Genomic DNA, 16,039 nt, shown 5'->3' on the forward strand with positions numbered 1-16,039 from the left:
TACGGCAAGTGACTGACTTAAGCCAAAAGAAGCCGTCAGCCAGCCTACTGAGTTGGTTGGACCTTACGGTATATCATGATGATCTGGGAGAAGTCATGATTTCCGCAGTAATCAAGCCCCCCGAATGTTGATCTCCAACAATCGTTATCTGCACTATACTGGTTACTGTTTTTGACTTCAGCAACGTAGGTTTGACTGGAACTCCTTACTTGGCGTATCCATTGGGCCAATCCATATTGCGACACTCAGACATGTCATTTATTACCTGACCTACGGTAACACTCAATGAGGTAGAACGATTACCTATTCCAGAAGAATGCTAGCAAGGATTATTGACGAAAGGGCGTATTGAAGAGGCACAATAAGCGGCTGGCTGCGACATGTCCTAGATTACACTGTGGCTGCCTGAACTTTAACTGGAGTCTTGATATTCGTAAAAGCCGCCTGTATCAATCAGCTGTGGCACTTGACTCCGTAGCATCCGGGAAATTCGGCCACTATAGGCTAATTCAACCTTGTTCCTCCCGCCCGGCTGATGCTTGGTGATAATATAACTTTAATCCCTAGGGTGATCTGCCCCACAACTCGCCTGTAGATTGTTCGGTCTGGACTGTTGACTAATTGGGTTAGTACATGCAACAAGGCTGTAATCATGGCTCCGTTACAATGGGCGCAGGGGCAGTCGCAGTTTTGAGGAGCTATCGAATTCTGAGCACGGAAAAGGTTGCCATTATAAAGATTGCTTGGACCCTCGGACGCCTTAGTTATGCACAGCTAACTTAAGAAGTGTTCTTCATCGAATGTGGCCTTACTTCTCCCGATTTTGTTTTGCCCATACGTTTTGGTTGAAAAAGTCACCCCGCCAGCGGACCAGGATGGCCAGCAACATGATTGAATACACTATCGGCGGGAAACCCGGTCCTGTCAAAGCTACTCGAACCATCGTTCCAATTCCGTAGGTCATTATATTCATGAACTGATAATCATGACGCTGCTAATTGAAAACACGCAAAGAAAACCTGCTGCGAATGAAGTGTTGATAAAGGTCATTGCCACGGATTCTAACCCAAAAGATTGGAAGGTATGTAAAGATCTTGTTTTGTTCCTTTTCGGCAGCAGCAACAGTTCCACCCGCCCCGAATATAGCTAATCTGAGCATGAAAGGCCTCCCGCAACCATGAAGAAGGCCATGGTATAAATCAAGGCGATGATATTTCGGGAATTGTTGAGTCAGTTGGAAGCTCGGTTTGGGAGTTTGCTCCTGGAGATCGTGTCTGTGCCTTCCATCGTATGTTCCAGCCCCATGGCTCATATGCCCAGTATGCGATTGCTCCGGCATCCACAACTTTCAGATTACCCATCAACATCTCTTTTGAGGCTGGAGCAACATTACCGCTCGCGAGCATGACAGCTGCACTTGCACTCTACCAGAACTTGGGCCTCCCCCTACCATGGAAACCTGCAAAGGCAGATATTCCAATTCTTATCTACGGTGGTGCTTCTGCTGTGGGAGCTTATGCGCTAAAATTTGCAAAGCTTAGTGGTTTGACGCCAATCATTACCGTTGCAGGGAATGGAATAGACTTTGTTAAGTCCCTTAACGCTGCAGATCATATCATCGACTATCGCAATGGAAATGTGGTGGAAGCGATCCAAGAGGCTCTCAATGGGAGAAAAGTACATCACGCTTTTGATGCAGTCTCGTACAATCGCAGCTATGAAAATATTGTTCAAGTGCTACAACATTCGGGAGGTGGTCAGATTGATATGGTTGACCCACCTAGCGATGACACCGCGAACCCAAACCGTGATCTCTGGAAATGGCCCGAAGGAATTAAGTTCACGAGAACTTTCGTCTCCAGCGCATACGGTACTCCACACAAGTATCGAAATGAGATCGAAGCCGCAGAAGATCAACAGTTTGCCTATGTGTTTTACCGATATATCAGCAGTTTACTCGCCGATGAGAGGCTCCAGCCACATCCATTTGAAGTTTTGCCCAATGGTTTAGAAAGTGTGGCAGGAGGAATTCAGTCACTCTATGATCGAAAGGTCTCAGCCCAAAAGCTTGTTTATCGGTAAGGCAACCCAGTTTTGTCCATGTTTAAGTAACCCAATTGACATCAGTTGACATTCTTGAATCGCAGGATCGCAGATACACCCAGGCTAATCTAAGCGCTCTCCGCTGAAGAATGTGATGTGAGGAATTGGAATATACAGATCTTTCTTCGCGCCGCTGCGCTTGCTGTTCCCAATCATCTTTCACGTGTCCGTCTGGAACAATGTGCTCAGAGCTAGTTCGACTTGTCATATTCAATAGCCTTCTGCGGTGCCAGTATACAGAAAGTCTTTTCGGGTTGAATGAAATTGAGCTGTTATACCAGTACCTTTAGAATTTAAGACAATAATCAGAGCTTATGGCGGCTCGCACAGCGCATTGTCAAATGCAGCACTAATTGGAACCACTGTTTGTTTTCAACGGGCACATAAGTTCGGAATATTGCCGATGCTCTCCGTAGCCTAGGGCGAAATTACCTAGTCTCCCAATTGCACTCCTTATGAATACGGCGACTTTTGTCTTTGTCGGGTTGGCAGCGGTAGGTCAGCGGATAACCGCCCAAGGTATAGCGGCTCTTTCGCTAAGCCAAAAGCTTAGCAAAACCCAAGACACTAATCCCGCCTTTGATTGTACTGTACCCCGAGACAAGCTGTTAGGTAGGTCACTCCAAGGCAGGCCGCCTTAAGCTACATGGCGGCATGAACCAATAAGAGCGCGAAGATAATGTAATAAATTGTACAGAGCTCTTTCCTCTTCCACAGTAGAAGGTCTGGACCCGAAAATAGTCATGATTGGACTTACCTGATGACTTGCTGCAAGCCTTTTGCAATTGTGTCCTCTGTGTGTTGCCTCTGTGTGAGGCCTCTCTCGAATACATTCGTATCTGGAATAGGTGATGAGTCATCCAACAGAACAATCTTCCTACTCCTTGAGAAGAGAAGGTTTCACGACAGGGATGCTAACTCCAGATGCTGACGTAGTCCGTTACGATAGTACCGAAGTCTCCAGAAGGATGGAGAATTGTTTAATTATAAAAGACACCAGGATACCAATAAAGCAGGTTCTCGCGTTACAAAGAACGAACGATCAGTTTATAATTTGGTTAAAACCTGACAAAGCACGTTATGGTGGGCCTACGCGGAGCAGCAAACCTAGCTTAGTTATTCGATTTCCCTTTCAAGGGTCACTAAACAGCGGTCTGTTGAGAAGGGGCATTTCTAGGCCAATTAATCTTGGACATGCTAATGTAAATAGAAGAATTGCGGTGGTTGCTTAATTATTTCTAATTTGAAACAGCATTAATAATTTTGCGCTCCACAGCGGCGAGAAAAGTTACCTCTTTGACTGGTAGTAGCAGTTGCGGTTTTAAGTATTTACGCTATTATAATTTAATGCGGTAGAGCGAATTCCTATTTCAGAAGATGCCTTGCGAAGTCTAGCAGCGCTTACGAAGCGGAGCATTGTATTCTCAGCTTTCGCTCTTGCCAAGTCCTGTTGCAACTTGGCATTCTCGGCCTCAATTTTAGCTTGAGCCGCTTCAAGAGCCGCCACCTTGTCCTCGAGCTGCTTAACATGGTTCTCCTTGCGCTGCCGAAATGCTCGCTGACTATACCATCAGACTTTTCATTAGTACTCACTTCAGAGAAACAAAGAAGTCAAAATACCAAAGGAATGCGGGCAAAACTTACGCCACTCGGTTCTTCTCTCTTCGTCTCGTCTTCCTGTCAGGAGGTAGTGGCTGAGTATCTCCACTAGATAGTGTTTTGCGCTGAGCCGGAGCTGATGTCCATATGCTATGACAACGAATGTGGATCCCAGCGCCAGCGTGATGCTCGTCATCTGCTAGGCGGCTACGATTGGCGGCAGCATGCGAATGGAACGGCGCAGGGTCTGTAAGGCTCTTCAATTGCGCGACAATACCGTCGAGTATATCCTTTTCATCATTGTTAATCCTTCGTCTTGCAGGCATGAGGCTGAAGAAGACATACCCGCTGCAAACAATTTTCCACATTTAAAGCTCCAAAGAAACTCTGCGGAATTGAGGAATCTAAGTCCAAGCACCAGGAAGATAACAAAGGTAGCTGATAATGTAGATATTCCATTCTTTATCATAGTTTCAATGGGTATCTGGGTGGATTTCGCTCGACCTCAACACGGGGTAATGACACATCTTTATGTAGCCGTCTAGCAAGTATTTCACCTCAATCTTTTCATAAGGCTACGGCCGTCCCCCAGTGGCACCCGGCTTTTAGTATCATCTAACATCGCCTAAAATGTAAGAGCTGCGCCAAGATTTAGACGGCTGTCTCTTTCCACGGTCGTTGTTACATGGAAGGCGATAAACACGTGGCTCGGACACCTGACGAGCCGGGGGGTTGATCCTTGCAGCGCCTTGCAAGTTTGCAAGGGGTTCAATCAACAACTGTGCCCGGGAATGTTCATGGGGCAACTTCTTGACTGCACATCAATTCTCTCTTAGGCTCACAACACTTCTAGTATGGCACACAACTGGCTGAGAAAAGGGGGGGAAACGAGTAAAACAACTGTTGAAACTTCTGACGCCAAACTCTCGAAGGTCACCGATATTGGAATCAAGGGACGTGAGAGTGTAATACCGTTGACTTCTTGGGTCTGACGCGTCACAGGCCTAAGATGTAATTACGCTGGCTCTGAAGTTTCGCGTCGCTATAGCAGTGTTTCCGGGCCGGTGAACTGCACAGGAACTAGTTCCTGCTGAGACTTGCCAAGAAGGTCTCCGAATAAGATTTTCTCAGCCTTCCTCTTGCTGAGTTTTGACAACCAACAAACGGATCCCTAGCCACATCCCGCATGACCAGACATAGAAGGTCGTCTTACGGACGCATGTTAGTCCACCGCGACTTGAAGTTCACAACGAAAGCCTAGTGCCTTGAAACAGGCATTTGTGTACGGTAGTAGGCTACTTCGGTGTCAACGAGTCCTTCTCGGGGCGCAATAGTCTGTGCCTCGAAATACAGCTTTCCTGAAACCAGCGTTTTGCACCATCAATGATCATGTAGCTGCTGTTTGTATCCTTGATTCTATTTAATGGAGTTAAATCCTGCGAGACCTTGATTTGACTGCACTGGTGGCTAACAAGAAGCTGATAGAAACTGGATGAAATATTTTCGAGCAAGGCAAGTTAAGCAAGGTCGCATTGTTTGATTAATGAAGTATGCATGTAAAGCCATATGGGAAGAGCCGTCTATGTTAACTAACGAAAACTCGATGTGTGGATCTACAAAAATATAAAAGTCCAGTTTGTTAACAAAAAAGATTTATTGGTAAAACCAGTTAATAATATCGCATTGCCACAAAGCGTCTCATATGTAGTGCATTTTTTTCTTAAAAAAAAATCTAGAATCCATATTCCCAAAGCAGTACCGCTGGCTTTATCTGGGATAACCTGTTTAAAATTGCAAGTCATAAGTATGTGTAGCTATGACGTTTGAAAGCTAGCTGGGACCTCGTCTTCACTTACTCTAGACACATTGTCGCTTGCTTAGACATTCTCTATTTCATACGACACGGTTCGGCTTATCCTGTGTTCCATCGCCCGCCACAAATAACTTTTCCAGAGCAATTCAACGTCTACTACAAGAATTCACTGCGTACACCTCATGGCGTCTTACCGCCTATAGGGTCCATAGCCGTGTAGAGTTCCTGCCAAAAAGCACTCAGTCAAGATAAATAAGTGTTACATATTTCCGATGGGTTTGTGTTTTAAATTCGCGCAAGAGTCTGCCAGGTTAAGATTGATCAGTTTATCCTTAACTTGATAAAAGCCAGCACACTCCGACAGAGGCGAATTAGGCCAAAGGGTGAGCTTTTGACTCGGAATATTTAGCGTATGGTTTCTTGTTGCTATGGTACAAGTTTAGCTACAAAAAGGCCACCGTAAATAGGGCACGGGTCTGTATTACTTCTATAACTCTACATACATGTATGTAATTAAGTATTGCATGTTCTAACAGCTACCGACGCCTAGATAGCCCTGACAATTAGACTCCATGCAGCGACGTACTAAATGATCTTCTTCAGCTGTTTGAACATAACCAAAATTGGGGTGAGTTTCTCTTCAGGATGGCAGAGAGTTGTGGCCGGCATGTTGATCAGTGATGAAGATGATATGAACTACACCACTACGCTCCGGCGTCTCTTAACCAGTAGCTTGACTCCGCTGGGTGGGAACACAGCCTCCGCAACCCAGCGGTTCGGTGGCCTTTTGCCACCGTACTCTTCGGGAAGTCGTAAATCGTAATTGGTGAGTACATAAGCGATAATGATCTTCAATTCGAAATCAATCAAGAACCTACCCGGGCAGGCATGCTTCCCATGCCCAAATGGAAGGTAATCCGGGCCAGTGGACACGAAGCTCAGTGTATTTGTCTTTGTCAGCTCTGCGGCCAATGCAGCCTCTCGAGCCCGCGAGAAGCGGAATGGGTCATATTTCTGCGGCTCATCGTAGATGGCTTCGTCGGCATGAGCTGGCTGGCCGAGGAAGGAGATCAAGCTTCCTTTGGGTAGTTTAATCTCAGTGTCAGTTTCCAAACCATCGACCATCACCTTGCGGAATATCGCGCGGCCTGTGAAGGATTGGCAGCGCAGTGTTTCGCGTGCGACGCTGTCCGCTTTCCACATGTTGGATATCTTTGCCTTGGTCCACGCTGTGTCCATGTTGCGGTTGACTTCCTCCCTTAATACTGCGATAGTATTGTACTCCGCATCCGATCCCAGGATATTCAGTAGCATGTTTATCACCTGGATGCTTGTCTGGTGCATAGAACCAAAATTGACGGTTGTAAGACGCCGGCTCATTATACCAAAGTCGTATAGCTCTTTTGGTCGCTCCTTCTGTGCAAATCGCATCATTAACTGCAGATGGTCCTGCGGTTCCACGTGCTGCGGTTCGTTCTTTGCATACTTGAGGGAGTTAAGTCGTGCCTCATAGAGTGGTTTGAAGTGTTTCTCTATTTTCTGTTGAGCGAGTCGACACTTGAGACTGGCGATGCGTCCAACAATAGGTCGCAGAATAGGTGGAGTTCCGCTAGTTATGCCGGCATTCACCACCAAGCCATCGATTACACTGAGAGTGTCTCGGAGGTATTGCTCATCACGGCCTGGGTGTATGGCAGTCTGTTAGTGTGCGTCTTTATACGGTTATAATCAGACCCGCTTACACAATGGCAACCCAACAGTAAAGCGACTGGCGCCCTGTGCAACAATCATCTTGACAGCCTCAGATAGGTCAATTGTCTGCCAATTATCCTCATCAGTCCCAAAATACTTGTCGAAGGCCACGCGTAACTCATCATCAAGGGCTGCGATGACACTCTCCAACATATTGTTCAGCTCCGTTTTAACAAGGTTTCCCTGCCACGGATCTGCAACGTATCTTGAATGTCCCAAGCTGTAGTAGACTTGATCCAGTTCCACAAAGGCGTCCCAAGCGCTCAAGAAGGCATCTGGCTGCGAGAGGACCCAGCGCATAGAGCTGGTTGGTAAGATCAACTCATTGCGGCAGCCAAAGCCAGGTATAATCACCGCCTTGCCTTGCTTCGAGTACTGTATATAGTTTTGTCAGAGACCACAAAGCGTAAGGGAATTGCTCGGCGAAACCCACGTTGTGGTAGGCTTCACGAAACAAGGACTCGCAGCTGGTCAGATACTTAAAGCGGGTCTTTAGGCTGAAGCTTCGTTTGCCTGTCCGCTCTCGTATGAGAGGCACGCCTTTCGGGTTCGGAATGCTAAGAAAGAGTGCATTGATGAGATAAATGGTAGCTAAAGGGACTATGCAATATAGCACAATTCCGTGTAGGGTGATCGCCCCTGAGATAACCAATCCTGTCACCATCTCGTTGTGCAGTTTCTGTTTCGGTATTGCTTTTGCAACAACGGAAAGCTCGTCAATTATCAATTTATACGAAACTGGCGACTTAGGCTTGAAAGTTATGCCTTCAGCCGTTTATTCCGCACGACAAATATTTGGCCTTTAGGACGAGGCTCCACATCCCCGCCTCAGGGAGCAGCCCATCAAGTGGCGTTCACGAAAATGGAAGTCGTATATCCGAACTTGGATTTTTTGCGGGAAGCTTCGATTACTTGAGCCGTTTGGGTGAATACACCCGCTGTATTCAGGCAAGTCAGGTTAGGCCAGCAGCTGGGGTATTGGGAGTTTCGAATGGAAGTAGCGAGATATTGAAAGTACGGCCACTTGGACAAGAAGATGCCACTATTTGGCTAACACGAACCAGCGAACCGAAACAGGCAAAATTACCGAAAGGGTCCGCCACGCCTGATTCCTGATCTGGCAGTCGAGTTACCAAGATAGGAATGATTGATTTTTCGAAGGTTGTCAGACTACATTCAAGGGCATTCAATCTCAAAATATTACTCCGTACTCCGTACGGAGTACATAGCCCTACATCCCATCCGCCTCATTCTACAGTACAAAGCGGCCGTACAAAAGTGGACTTATCCCCACTGAGGGGCGGCTCAAACACCAAAGATAGACCGAAAAGACCGACCCAATAGATCGAAGCGATGCAGTGCTTCTAACGAGTACACAGGAGGAAACGAGCTTGCAGGGAATCCATATAGCACCGAGCTAGAAAATGAAGCATGGTCTGCGACATGTTTTTCAGGCATCCGCTAATCTGAGGCCAAAGGTCCATTCTACATCCGAAATTGTAATTTCACAGAGGCTTGGAAAGTGATTTATGGATTCCAGCACTACTTATGAGCTCCCCGAATCATTTTAAAGTGACATCCACAGTTTAAGATAAGATATGTTGCCAGATTATCTGGTTGGAGTTGACCATGTCGAAACAGTTTGGACACACTAAAACGCCAAAGAGCCTTGGAATATGAAAGTATTTAAGATCATGGCTAGGTTGGTATACTATGGTGATTACCTTGAATGGGTAGCTGGCGGCCACCTTTGTTGTATTCGTTTTTTGCAATTGGGCAGTCAATTCTTTGGGATTATGACCTAGGCTCTTATCACAGACAAGCTCGTACTTTTCCGTTTCTGTCGTTTACTTGTTCTTTTGATTTCTTATTGTGACGAGGTCCATCCGACTTTTGGTAAAAGCTCTCCGGAGGTGTCGAAGAGCATCTCGACGACATGTGACTTGCTGCTAGAAGCGGGGAGTCAGATAGCATGTCTACTTCCCAAGGCAGATCATTCCACTACTCATAACATCGTTACATTCATCAGGGCCACTGTTCGATTCATCGGATGAATCAATAGGCAGCCTGTTACTGGATTTAGCAAAGTCTTGGGAAACGCCATATTCAGGAGCAATCAATTCTGATGGATGATCTCTGAGGGCACCGTATTTTACGTACTGTTTTCTTCATGTGCACATGCTAGCAAGAGGAGTGTCACACAGTACATTCATGTGCTACCCTCAAAACAATTTTCAAGTGCTACGTTGTCAGATGACTTACCCTCTGTCGACTCTGCGCCCAGACTTGAAGTAATTGACGACACCATCACATCGGTCATCATGAGAGGATATATAGCCTGAAAAAGCATTCATGAGAGGTAAAAGCTCAGACGAAAGCAAGTTCATGAATTCAAGCAAACAGATAATCTGAAAGGAGAAAATACGCGTATGCAGCTTCTAATCTACTATTTCAGTTCTTCAACCTTTAAATCGGAGTCACTAAATGCAGCACCATGAGTCGTACTTTCGATGTCCCAAAGTCCTACATCTATTGCTCAATGCTTAGATAACGTACCGGAGAGCCTGCAGCAGGCTGGTACTTAAAATTGAGGAATTTTAAAGCACGACGGATCTTTTGCTTCGCATCAGTAATTATTCACTATGTTGCTTCACTGATGGGAAAGAGGAGATATGCCTCTTTAAATGATCTTGTTGAAGGCTTAGTGGTTTAGCTGTGGTGGCTGAATGTGGAACAGAAGCTCCTGGACCGCGTTCTCCTCTGATGAAGCTTGGACATTTCGCCTCTTGGATTCCAGCGCCCATGCCAAACTCAATTCGAAAATGGCTGCAATTACGCATCAGTTTCATGATGTCAATGGGTTCCCTGATCGTTTCTGCACGAGGAGTCGTCATGTAATACAATGCGAAACATAAGGCCAGCAACAACCCCGCATGGCCCACAACATCCCAAGGCCAAAATATTTCTGATATCCTGAGTTCTTCACTGAGCAACTTTGAAGTAGCAATGGGTGCTGACCATACCAATAAACAGCGGAAATGCTGATAAGATCCGAAGGCAACGACAGAAACCTCAGCAATGGCTCATATGCGGCAACCAGCGCCCACGTAGCCAGAACTCATATAATAACTCAAATCTATGGCGTAAGGGTTCAAATACGAATGGATAGGTGCAGGAGCTTGCGCAGGCCGCTAGATAGGTAAAGGGAAATTCTTGTGTATCCAATTTGATTGTGCTAGATACTTAAAGAGTGACGCTGGAAGCCTGTTGCCATAGCCTTCAAAGAAACGATGAGAAAGGGAAGGTATCTTGACGCTGTTATTGACTTAACGAGATTCAATAGTTGTTTCGTGAATACTGTCTTAAGATATTCTATAATGGATCATCAATCCCAAATCTCAAGCTCATCAGCAATTCCCAAAACCTGATCAATAAATTCATTGACATGTGTAATGAAAGCAGAATGACCGCCGGGGTTGTGCAACACCCGCTTGAGTGTTGGGATCATATCGACGATGTTCCTCTGTGTATCGGGGTCAATAGCTCGGTCATTTTCGCAAATGACATAATACGCAGGTACAGTCAAATCTTCCAAACCAACAGAGACCGGGCCCAATAATGCCTCCTCTGATTGAGGCAGCAGTGCGGACATGAAACTGTCAGCCACATCATCCGCCATATGTGGGCCATAAAAAGCTTCGCGGGCTTTGGCGTTCGCCGTCGCTAATCCGTTTGCAAAGTCAACAATGTCTAACCCAGGCGGTAGAACACTAAGCGCACTGTCGCCTTTCTTTTGAGGTATATTACTCGTGACGAAGATCACGGCGCGAATGCCCCCTTTTATGCCCCTGGCTTGCCTTTCCGCCTTTGAATAGCCTTGTGCTGCTATTGTAAGGGGGGTTCCACCATATGAGTGAGCTATGGCAAGAAAGTCTTTGCCTTGGTCTAAGTACGGATCCAACGCAACCTGTATATTGTGTCCATCATCTTCCACGGTTATATTAGGATCCGTACCGACGCTTGGATGCCGGACAGCGATGACAGGTGAAAACCCAGCCGCCTCAAGCCGTCTTTTGACTTCATCAAAGCAAGAGGGTAGGTGAAAGGCACCATGGGAGAGTACGATGCCCAAGGATCTTGGCTTGTCGGCATCCAACCTTTTCATAGTATTTGAGTTATAATTTGTCATTGAGAAGAAGAAAATAAAGGGTAATCGAACATGCAACGAAGTGAGGGCAGTGATTTTTTTTGTATATGATGCTATTGTCACTTTACTCCAAGAATGGAACAAAGGGTTTGGTGTTATATAAATAGTGACTTCGCGTCAACTACCTTCGGATACGTGGGCATTTTCGAGTGGCGTCGGTCACCTCAGTGTACGAACGCCGAATGATGAGTAATTAATGCTTTGTGTCAGTGCTTGGTAATATCCCAGATATAGAAACTCTTGCATGCTGCCTACTCACTAATTTCTTCATGTTTCGAGGTATGGACTTAATCCAACTTGATTGGCAACTCTGTTGATATTTGGAATATTCTTGCTCCACTCAGACCCCAGTCACTGGCCGGAGAGATCAAGTCTCGGACGGCCCGCGCTCTAACTAGAATGAAGATTACTCTTCCAAATCAAGGGCGACTAATACATAGGGCGCAACTTACTAATTACCGCTAATGGCGCTTCCTCATTGGTGAATTCAATCTGCGTCTCAGTAAGGAGCATTTATCACGATCCACTGGTTATGTGTTACGATCTGGTCAACCGTAACAGCAATCGGTCCTTTATAAAAAGTTGGTTCCGTTACAGTAATTGCTATAATTGCGATAATTGGCCTAATCTTTTGCCCTGTTGGCGCTACGGTATAACGGAACGTAACATGGGATTGTATATAGTTATATTAACTTAATATAACTTTAATCCTATTAGTTAGATTATCTATAGTTCAGCTATGTCCCTGCCTACCCAGGAGGCCTGTTGTTGCAACTATAAAAGGTTGGTCGTGATAACTCTATACCGTCGCATTTTAAACTACCTACAGTAGAATATAGTTCCTTCACTTACGTTACATTATTAAACGGGTTTAGGCATATCCAAGAACCTAGTTTATAAACTACCTACTTGGAAAAAGTAATTAAAGCACTACCTAGCTTTCGCCATACCGTAACCTAATTGCGTATCATAAATATATACCCGCAATAGTATTAACTGTTCCCTTTACGAGCAGAAGTTAATTGATGTTACCAAACTTCTAAGAAGTTGTCCTACTGGGAAGCTAAGGTAGGTATTTACAAGTTTCCACAACAACATACGTTCCATAATTATCTATGTTAAAGTACCTAGCAGCCTGGGGGGCTTTTTAGTAAGGTGTCTAGTCAGCGTTCCAGAGCACTTTAACCGTAATATAAATGCAATGTATGAAATGTCTCGGCCGTCTTCTTGCCGTTTAACCTTTCAGGTCTCGTTCTTGTTAAGGGGTAGAAAAATTATATATTTGCTCTATGTGAGGAGTCTGAGTTAACCTCTGTAGTGCAGCCACAGAAGCTGCCTATAATACTCATATAATAATCCTATCTTCTCTACACTCTTCAGAATACCTGACAACATTAAATCCATAGTCATCTGCAATATAATAAATAACCTTACATAGCCATTGCGCCTCCAGGGACTTAGAGCTAATGGTGCGTTGTGCAACTTGAAGAGGGAACATAATTTGGAGGGCGCCGCTTTTCCCTGGATGGCTCAGAAACTGGTAGTAAACCAATTTGCAAATCTCTCCAACGACCTCTTCTGTTGACCCATTTCCGGGAGCTAGGAAAATTGATGGCTGCGGCCAGCTAGAATTACCCTCATCGAATGGATATGTCAGACCGATGTAGTCTGGAAGCTGCTTCCAGAGCTGTTGCAGAAGGACTAAGAGTGCGTTATACATGCAAAGTTCCGTAACCCGAACAGGTTCGGAGAAGAAGATTGCCGTGGGGAAGGGGTACGAGTCCAGATAAGCGACCCCCAACTGCTTTAAAATGTCCCATCCCACATTAAAATAGGTATTCGAGTAATCCTCTTCCCATGTTATCCTCCAACCAATAAGCTTTCCGAGGAGTGCCTTAATTTGGAGACCAAGGATTACGTAGGATACTGAGAGTTCTTCCGTTGCACCCGTACTGGCTTTTAGTGCTTTCATGTCTTCCACTACACCAGGCAAGTGGCAGAATATGTCGAGAAGGCAATCCGTTGTTGTCTTGGAGGTCGGATCATTTGCCCATGGTACCACTTTCCAAGTATCTTCTTCGAGAAAACAGCGTTGGTTCCGAACGAGATATGCAAGAATCTAAGCCTTATCAGTAAAGATGCAGATGGTGGCAATACGGTATCTGCTGACAATAGAGGAACGCGTAGTTAGGAATAATTCTTTATCGTTCCCAGTCTGATGATTCTGAGCCCCTCGAAACTTGATCTGCGACGGAACAAATACCTGTCAGATTTGCAGAGCCAGAGTCTCTATGTAATATCTTACAAGTTGTCCAATTCCCAGAAAATGGCTTAGCCATCCATTCATATCACTGAAAGAGATCATCTCATATAGTGCTAGCAATAAAGTAGTCACTAAAGTATCGGTATGCCGGACTCGCTCAGAGTCGATCAATTCTCTCCGAAGCTTACGGAGGACGTGGGTATATAACTTGGCGCCACGTTCGACTGCGGATAATTGGCAGTGTGTCTTTCCAAAATACATAGCAGCACAAGCTCGGATGGCAAGGTCCGGGATGCGGTTGTGATTGGTCGCCCGAATTGAGGCAATTAGCCAGGGAGACACACTGGATTTGCTAGTCGAAATCTCGACTTGAGAAGCTGTAAAAAGACTTCTTATAAGGTAGGTTAGAAACAGGCTGTCCTCATCCACATTGGGGTTACTGGGGGCAGGGGGTGTCGAAATCTTTGCCATGACATTATTAAGTTTCCTGTCATCCTCCCGAATCTCGGCAAAGGAGAGGCCGTCGATAAAGACAGGGAAAGCATTGAGGCCTTCACATGGTAAGTTTAGGCGAACACAGCGGCGACAACTAGGCTGAATTTCGTCTAGATTCATTAGCATAAATTGCCATGTAGACGAAGATCAGGCTTCCCAAGTTCTCGAGATTATAATCCTTACCACATTTAACCCGGGCCCGACGACAAGTCTTGCAGCCACGACTTCTACCGCCAACGCCAACCATGCTTTCATATTGCAGTGCCTCCGTGACCAAAAGCTGTCTATCTTTCGAAAAATTGTATACTGTAGCAACACAAATGCTTCCAGAACTGAGAAAAAAGATTGAGGAAAATTAAGAATTTGATATGATTGCGAGCCGCGACGGCGGTGATGCGCCTCTTATTAAACCAATATCGCGGAATGAGCCAAATTGGGTTAAAGGCTGCTGCGATGAGCATGACAGACTGTTTATTCAGTATCTCGCTAAATTGGTCTGGGTGGGTCACACGCTCACAGGAGATGCTAACTAGATTTGTACTTTTGATTCAATTACCAATACGAGTATACATAAACAGGTACATTGCTTTCTTTCTATTTCTTTTTTGAAAGATATTAAATATATTATACATAATCAAACGGCACCTTTCTATACCAATAATAAATACTCGTACGTGCGGTAGACTAGGCGAGTGGCTACGCCGCCGCTAATGAAATCCACGTGGCTGGCAGTTAAGCTACAGTCGTGAAATGCACCGCTTTGAGTTAGTCGTGAATTTAGTGATAACGTGCCGGCGCAAATAAGCTTCCATAACCGTCTTCTGCGGAGCCTCGGGGATTATATGAGCGAGGCCTCAGCCACTAGTATTCCGGCCAAGAAAGAAGACAACAATGTGATTGACCAGATGAGCGCGAGATAAGTTGCCCAATATATGCATGGTATCGGCAAAGGAATTGTTAGAGGACACTAGGAGCTAGATGGAGAAGATGTAAAAGAATTAGGACTCCGGAAAATTAGGTCTTAAAAACGAAAGTGCTAGCATCAATGATCCGAAATCATTGGTTTGTAGCAGGAATCTTGACCGCAAAATCAGGGAGGTGAAACACAGTATAGACAAGGTCCACACAAATGCTACTAATAAGAAATTGAAATCTGCAAGTCATCTATTAGATTAGGTTGAAATTGATAAACAAAATGAATCGCTTCTGTTAGGACAGAAGATAGGGAAACTTTTAGAGAAGGGGACCAAACAGAAGGAAAGGGTCTCCTACAAAAGCATGGGAAACACAACAAGGGTGCTGATGGGAAGATGACCGAGAAGTTGCCATGGATGTATATTGATCCTATCCCGAACGGTTCCGTGTTTCTGTGACAGTCTGAGCACCAGCAGGATTCTTGAATTAAAATTTCTATCATGCCAAGACGGCGCCGTCAAGTCCCAAAAGTGTCTTTTGAACCAATAACATCACAAGTTGCCATCGCGAGTTAAGCTAATGCAGTGCCAACGATCTTTTTTTTTTCCCCGAGGCTAGTGGCTATAATACCCCTCACCGGATGATCCTTTATCTGCGCTTAACTTGATAAGATGGTCACTAACCGACCTAATTGCAGATAGCTCGTGCAATTATCTCGCCGTTTCCATTTAAATAAATGCATACTAACTATATTTTCAAAGGCGTAGATTGTAAATCGAAAAATATAAGAAGGAAAATTAACGTATAGAACAGAGAGGCAACAATAAGGCAGAAGATACTGCGATGCAGGCGTAGAATAGGACTGGAATAAACAGAAGAAATGACCTCTTGC

The 16,039-nt window shown here is 45.2% G+C and overlaps 5 protein-coding genes across 5 annotated transcripts; 1 reads left to right on the plus strand and 4 right to left on the minus strand.

The window, feature by feature from the left end:
• Window positions 1-875: 875 nt before the first annotated feature.
• TRIVIDRAFT_70843 (uncharacterized protein) lies at window positions 876-2,082 on the plus strand (the record flags this gene model as incomplete). The annotated part of the gene is made up of 3 exons (XM_014100514.1): window positions 876-955; window positions 1,015-1,081; window positions 1,165-2,082. 3 exons carry the CDS (start codon window positions 876-878, stop codon window positions 2,080-2,082), a joined length of 1,065 nt encoding a protein of 354 aa, XP_013955989.1.
• Window positions 2,083-3,341: 1,259 nt separating this feature from the next.
• TRIVIDRAFT_70842 (uncharacterized protein) lies at window positions 3,342-4,028 on the minus strand (the record flags this gene model as incomplete). The annotated part of the gene is made up of 3 exons (XM_014100515.1): window positions 3,342-3,395; window positions 3,509-3,665; window positions 3,748-4,028. 3 exons carry the CDS (start codon window positions 4,026-4,028, stop codon window positions 3,342-3,344), a joined length of 492 nt encoding a protein of 163 aa, XP_013955990.1.
• Window positions 4,029-6,211: 2,183 nt separating this feature from the next.
• On the minus strand, window positions 6,212-7,931 carry TRIVIDRAFT_53278 (uncharacterized protein; the record flags this gene model as incomplete). The annotated part of the gene is made up of 3 exons (XM_014100516.1): window positions 6,212-7,197; window positions 7,258-7,642; window positions 7,701-7,931. The coding sequence occupies 3 exons, from the start codon at window positions 7,929-7,931 to the stop codon at window positions 6,212-6,214; spliced, it is 1,602 nt and encodes a 533-aa protein (XP_013955991.1).
• A 2,721-nt stretch (window positions 7,932-10,652) lies between these two features.
• Window positions 10,653-11,432, minus strand: TRIVIDRAFT_151760 (uncharacterized protein; the record flags this gene model as incomplete). Its single annotated transcript, XM_014100517.1, has 1 exon — window positions 10,653-11,432. The coding sequence occupies one exon, from the start codon at window positions 11,430-11,432 to the stop codon at window positions 10,653-10,655; it is 780 nt and encodes a 259-aa protein (XP_013955992.1).
• Window positions 11,433-12,293: 861 nt separating this feature from the next.
• TRIVIDRAFT_201702 (uncharacterized protein) lies at window positions 12,294-14,479 on the minus strand (the record flags this gene model as incomplete). The annotated part of the gene is made up of 9 exons (XM_014100518.1): window positions 12,294-12,297; window positions 12,327-12,379; window positions 12,425-12,430; window positions 12,531-12,537; window positions 12,575-12,587; window positions 12,909-13,593; window positions 13,780-13,850; window positions 13,926-14,288; window positions 14,416-14,479. 9 exons carry the CDS (start codon window positions 14,477-14,479, stop codon window positions 12,294-12,296), a joined length of 1,266 nt encoding a protein of 421 aa, XP_013955993.1.
• Window positions 14,480-16,039: the final 1,560 nt, after the last annotated feature.

The sequence above is a fragment of the Trichoderma virens genome, assembly GCF_000170995.1.
Source record: "Trichoderma virens Gv29-8 chromosome Unknown TRIVIscaffold_62, whole genome shotgun sequence".
Lineage (NCBI taxonomy): Eukaryota > Fungi > Ascomycota > Sordariomycetes > Hypocreales > Hypocreaceae > Trichoderma > Trichoderma virens.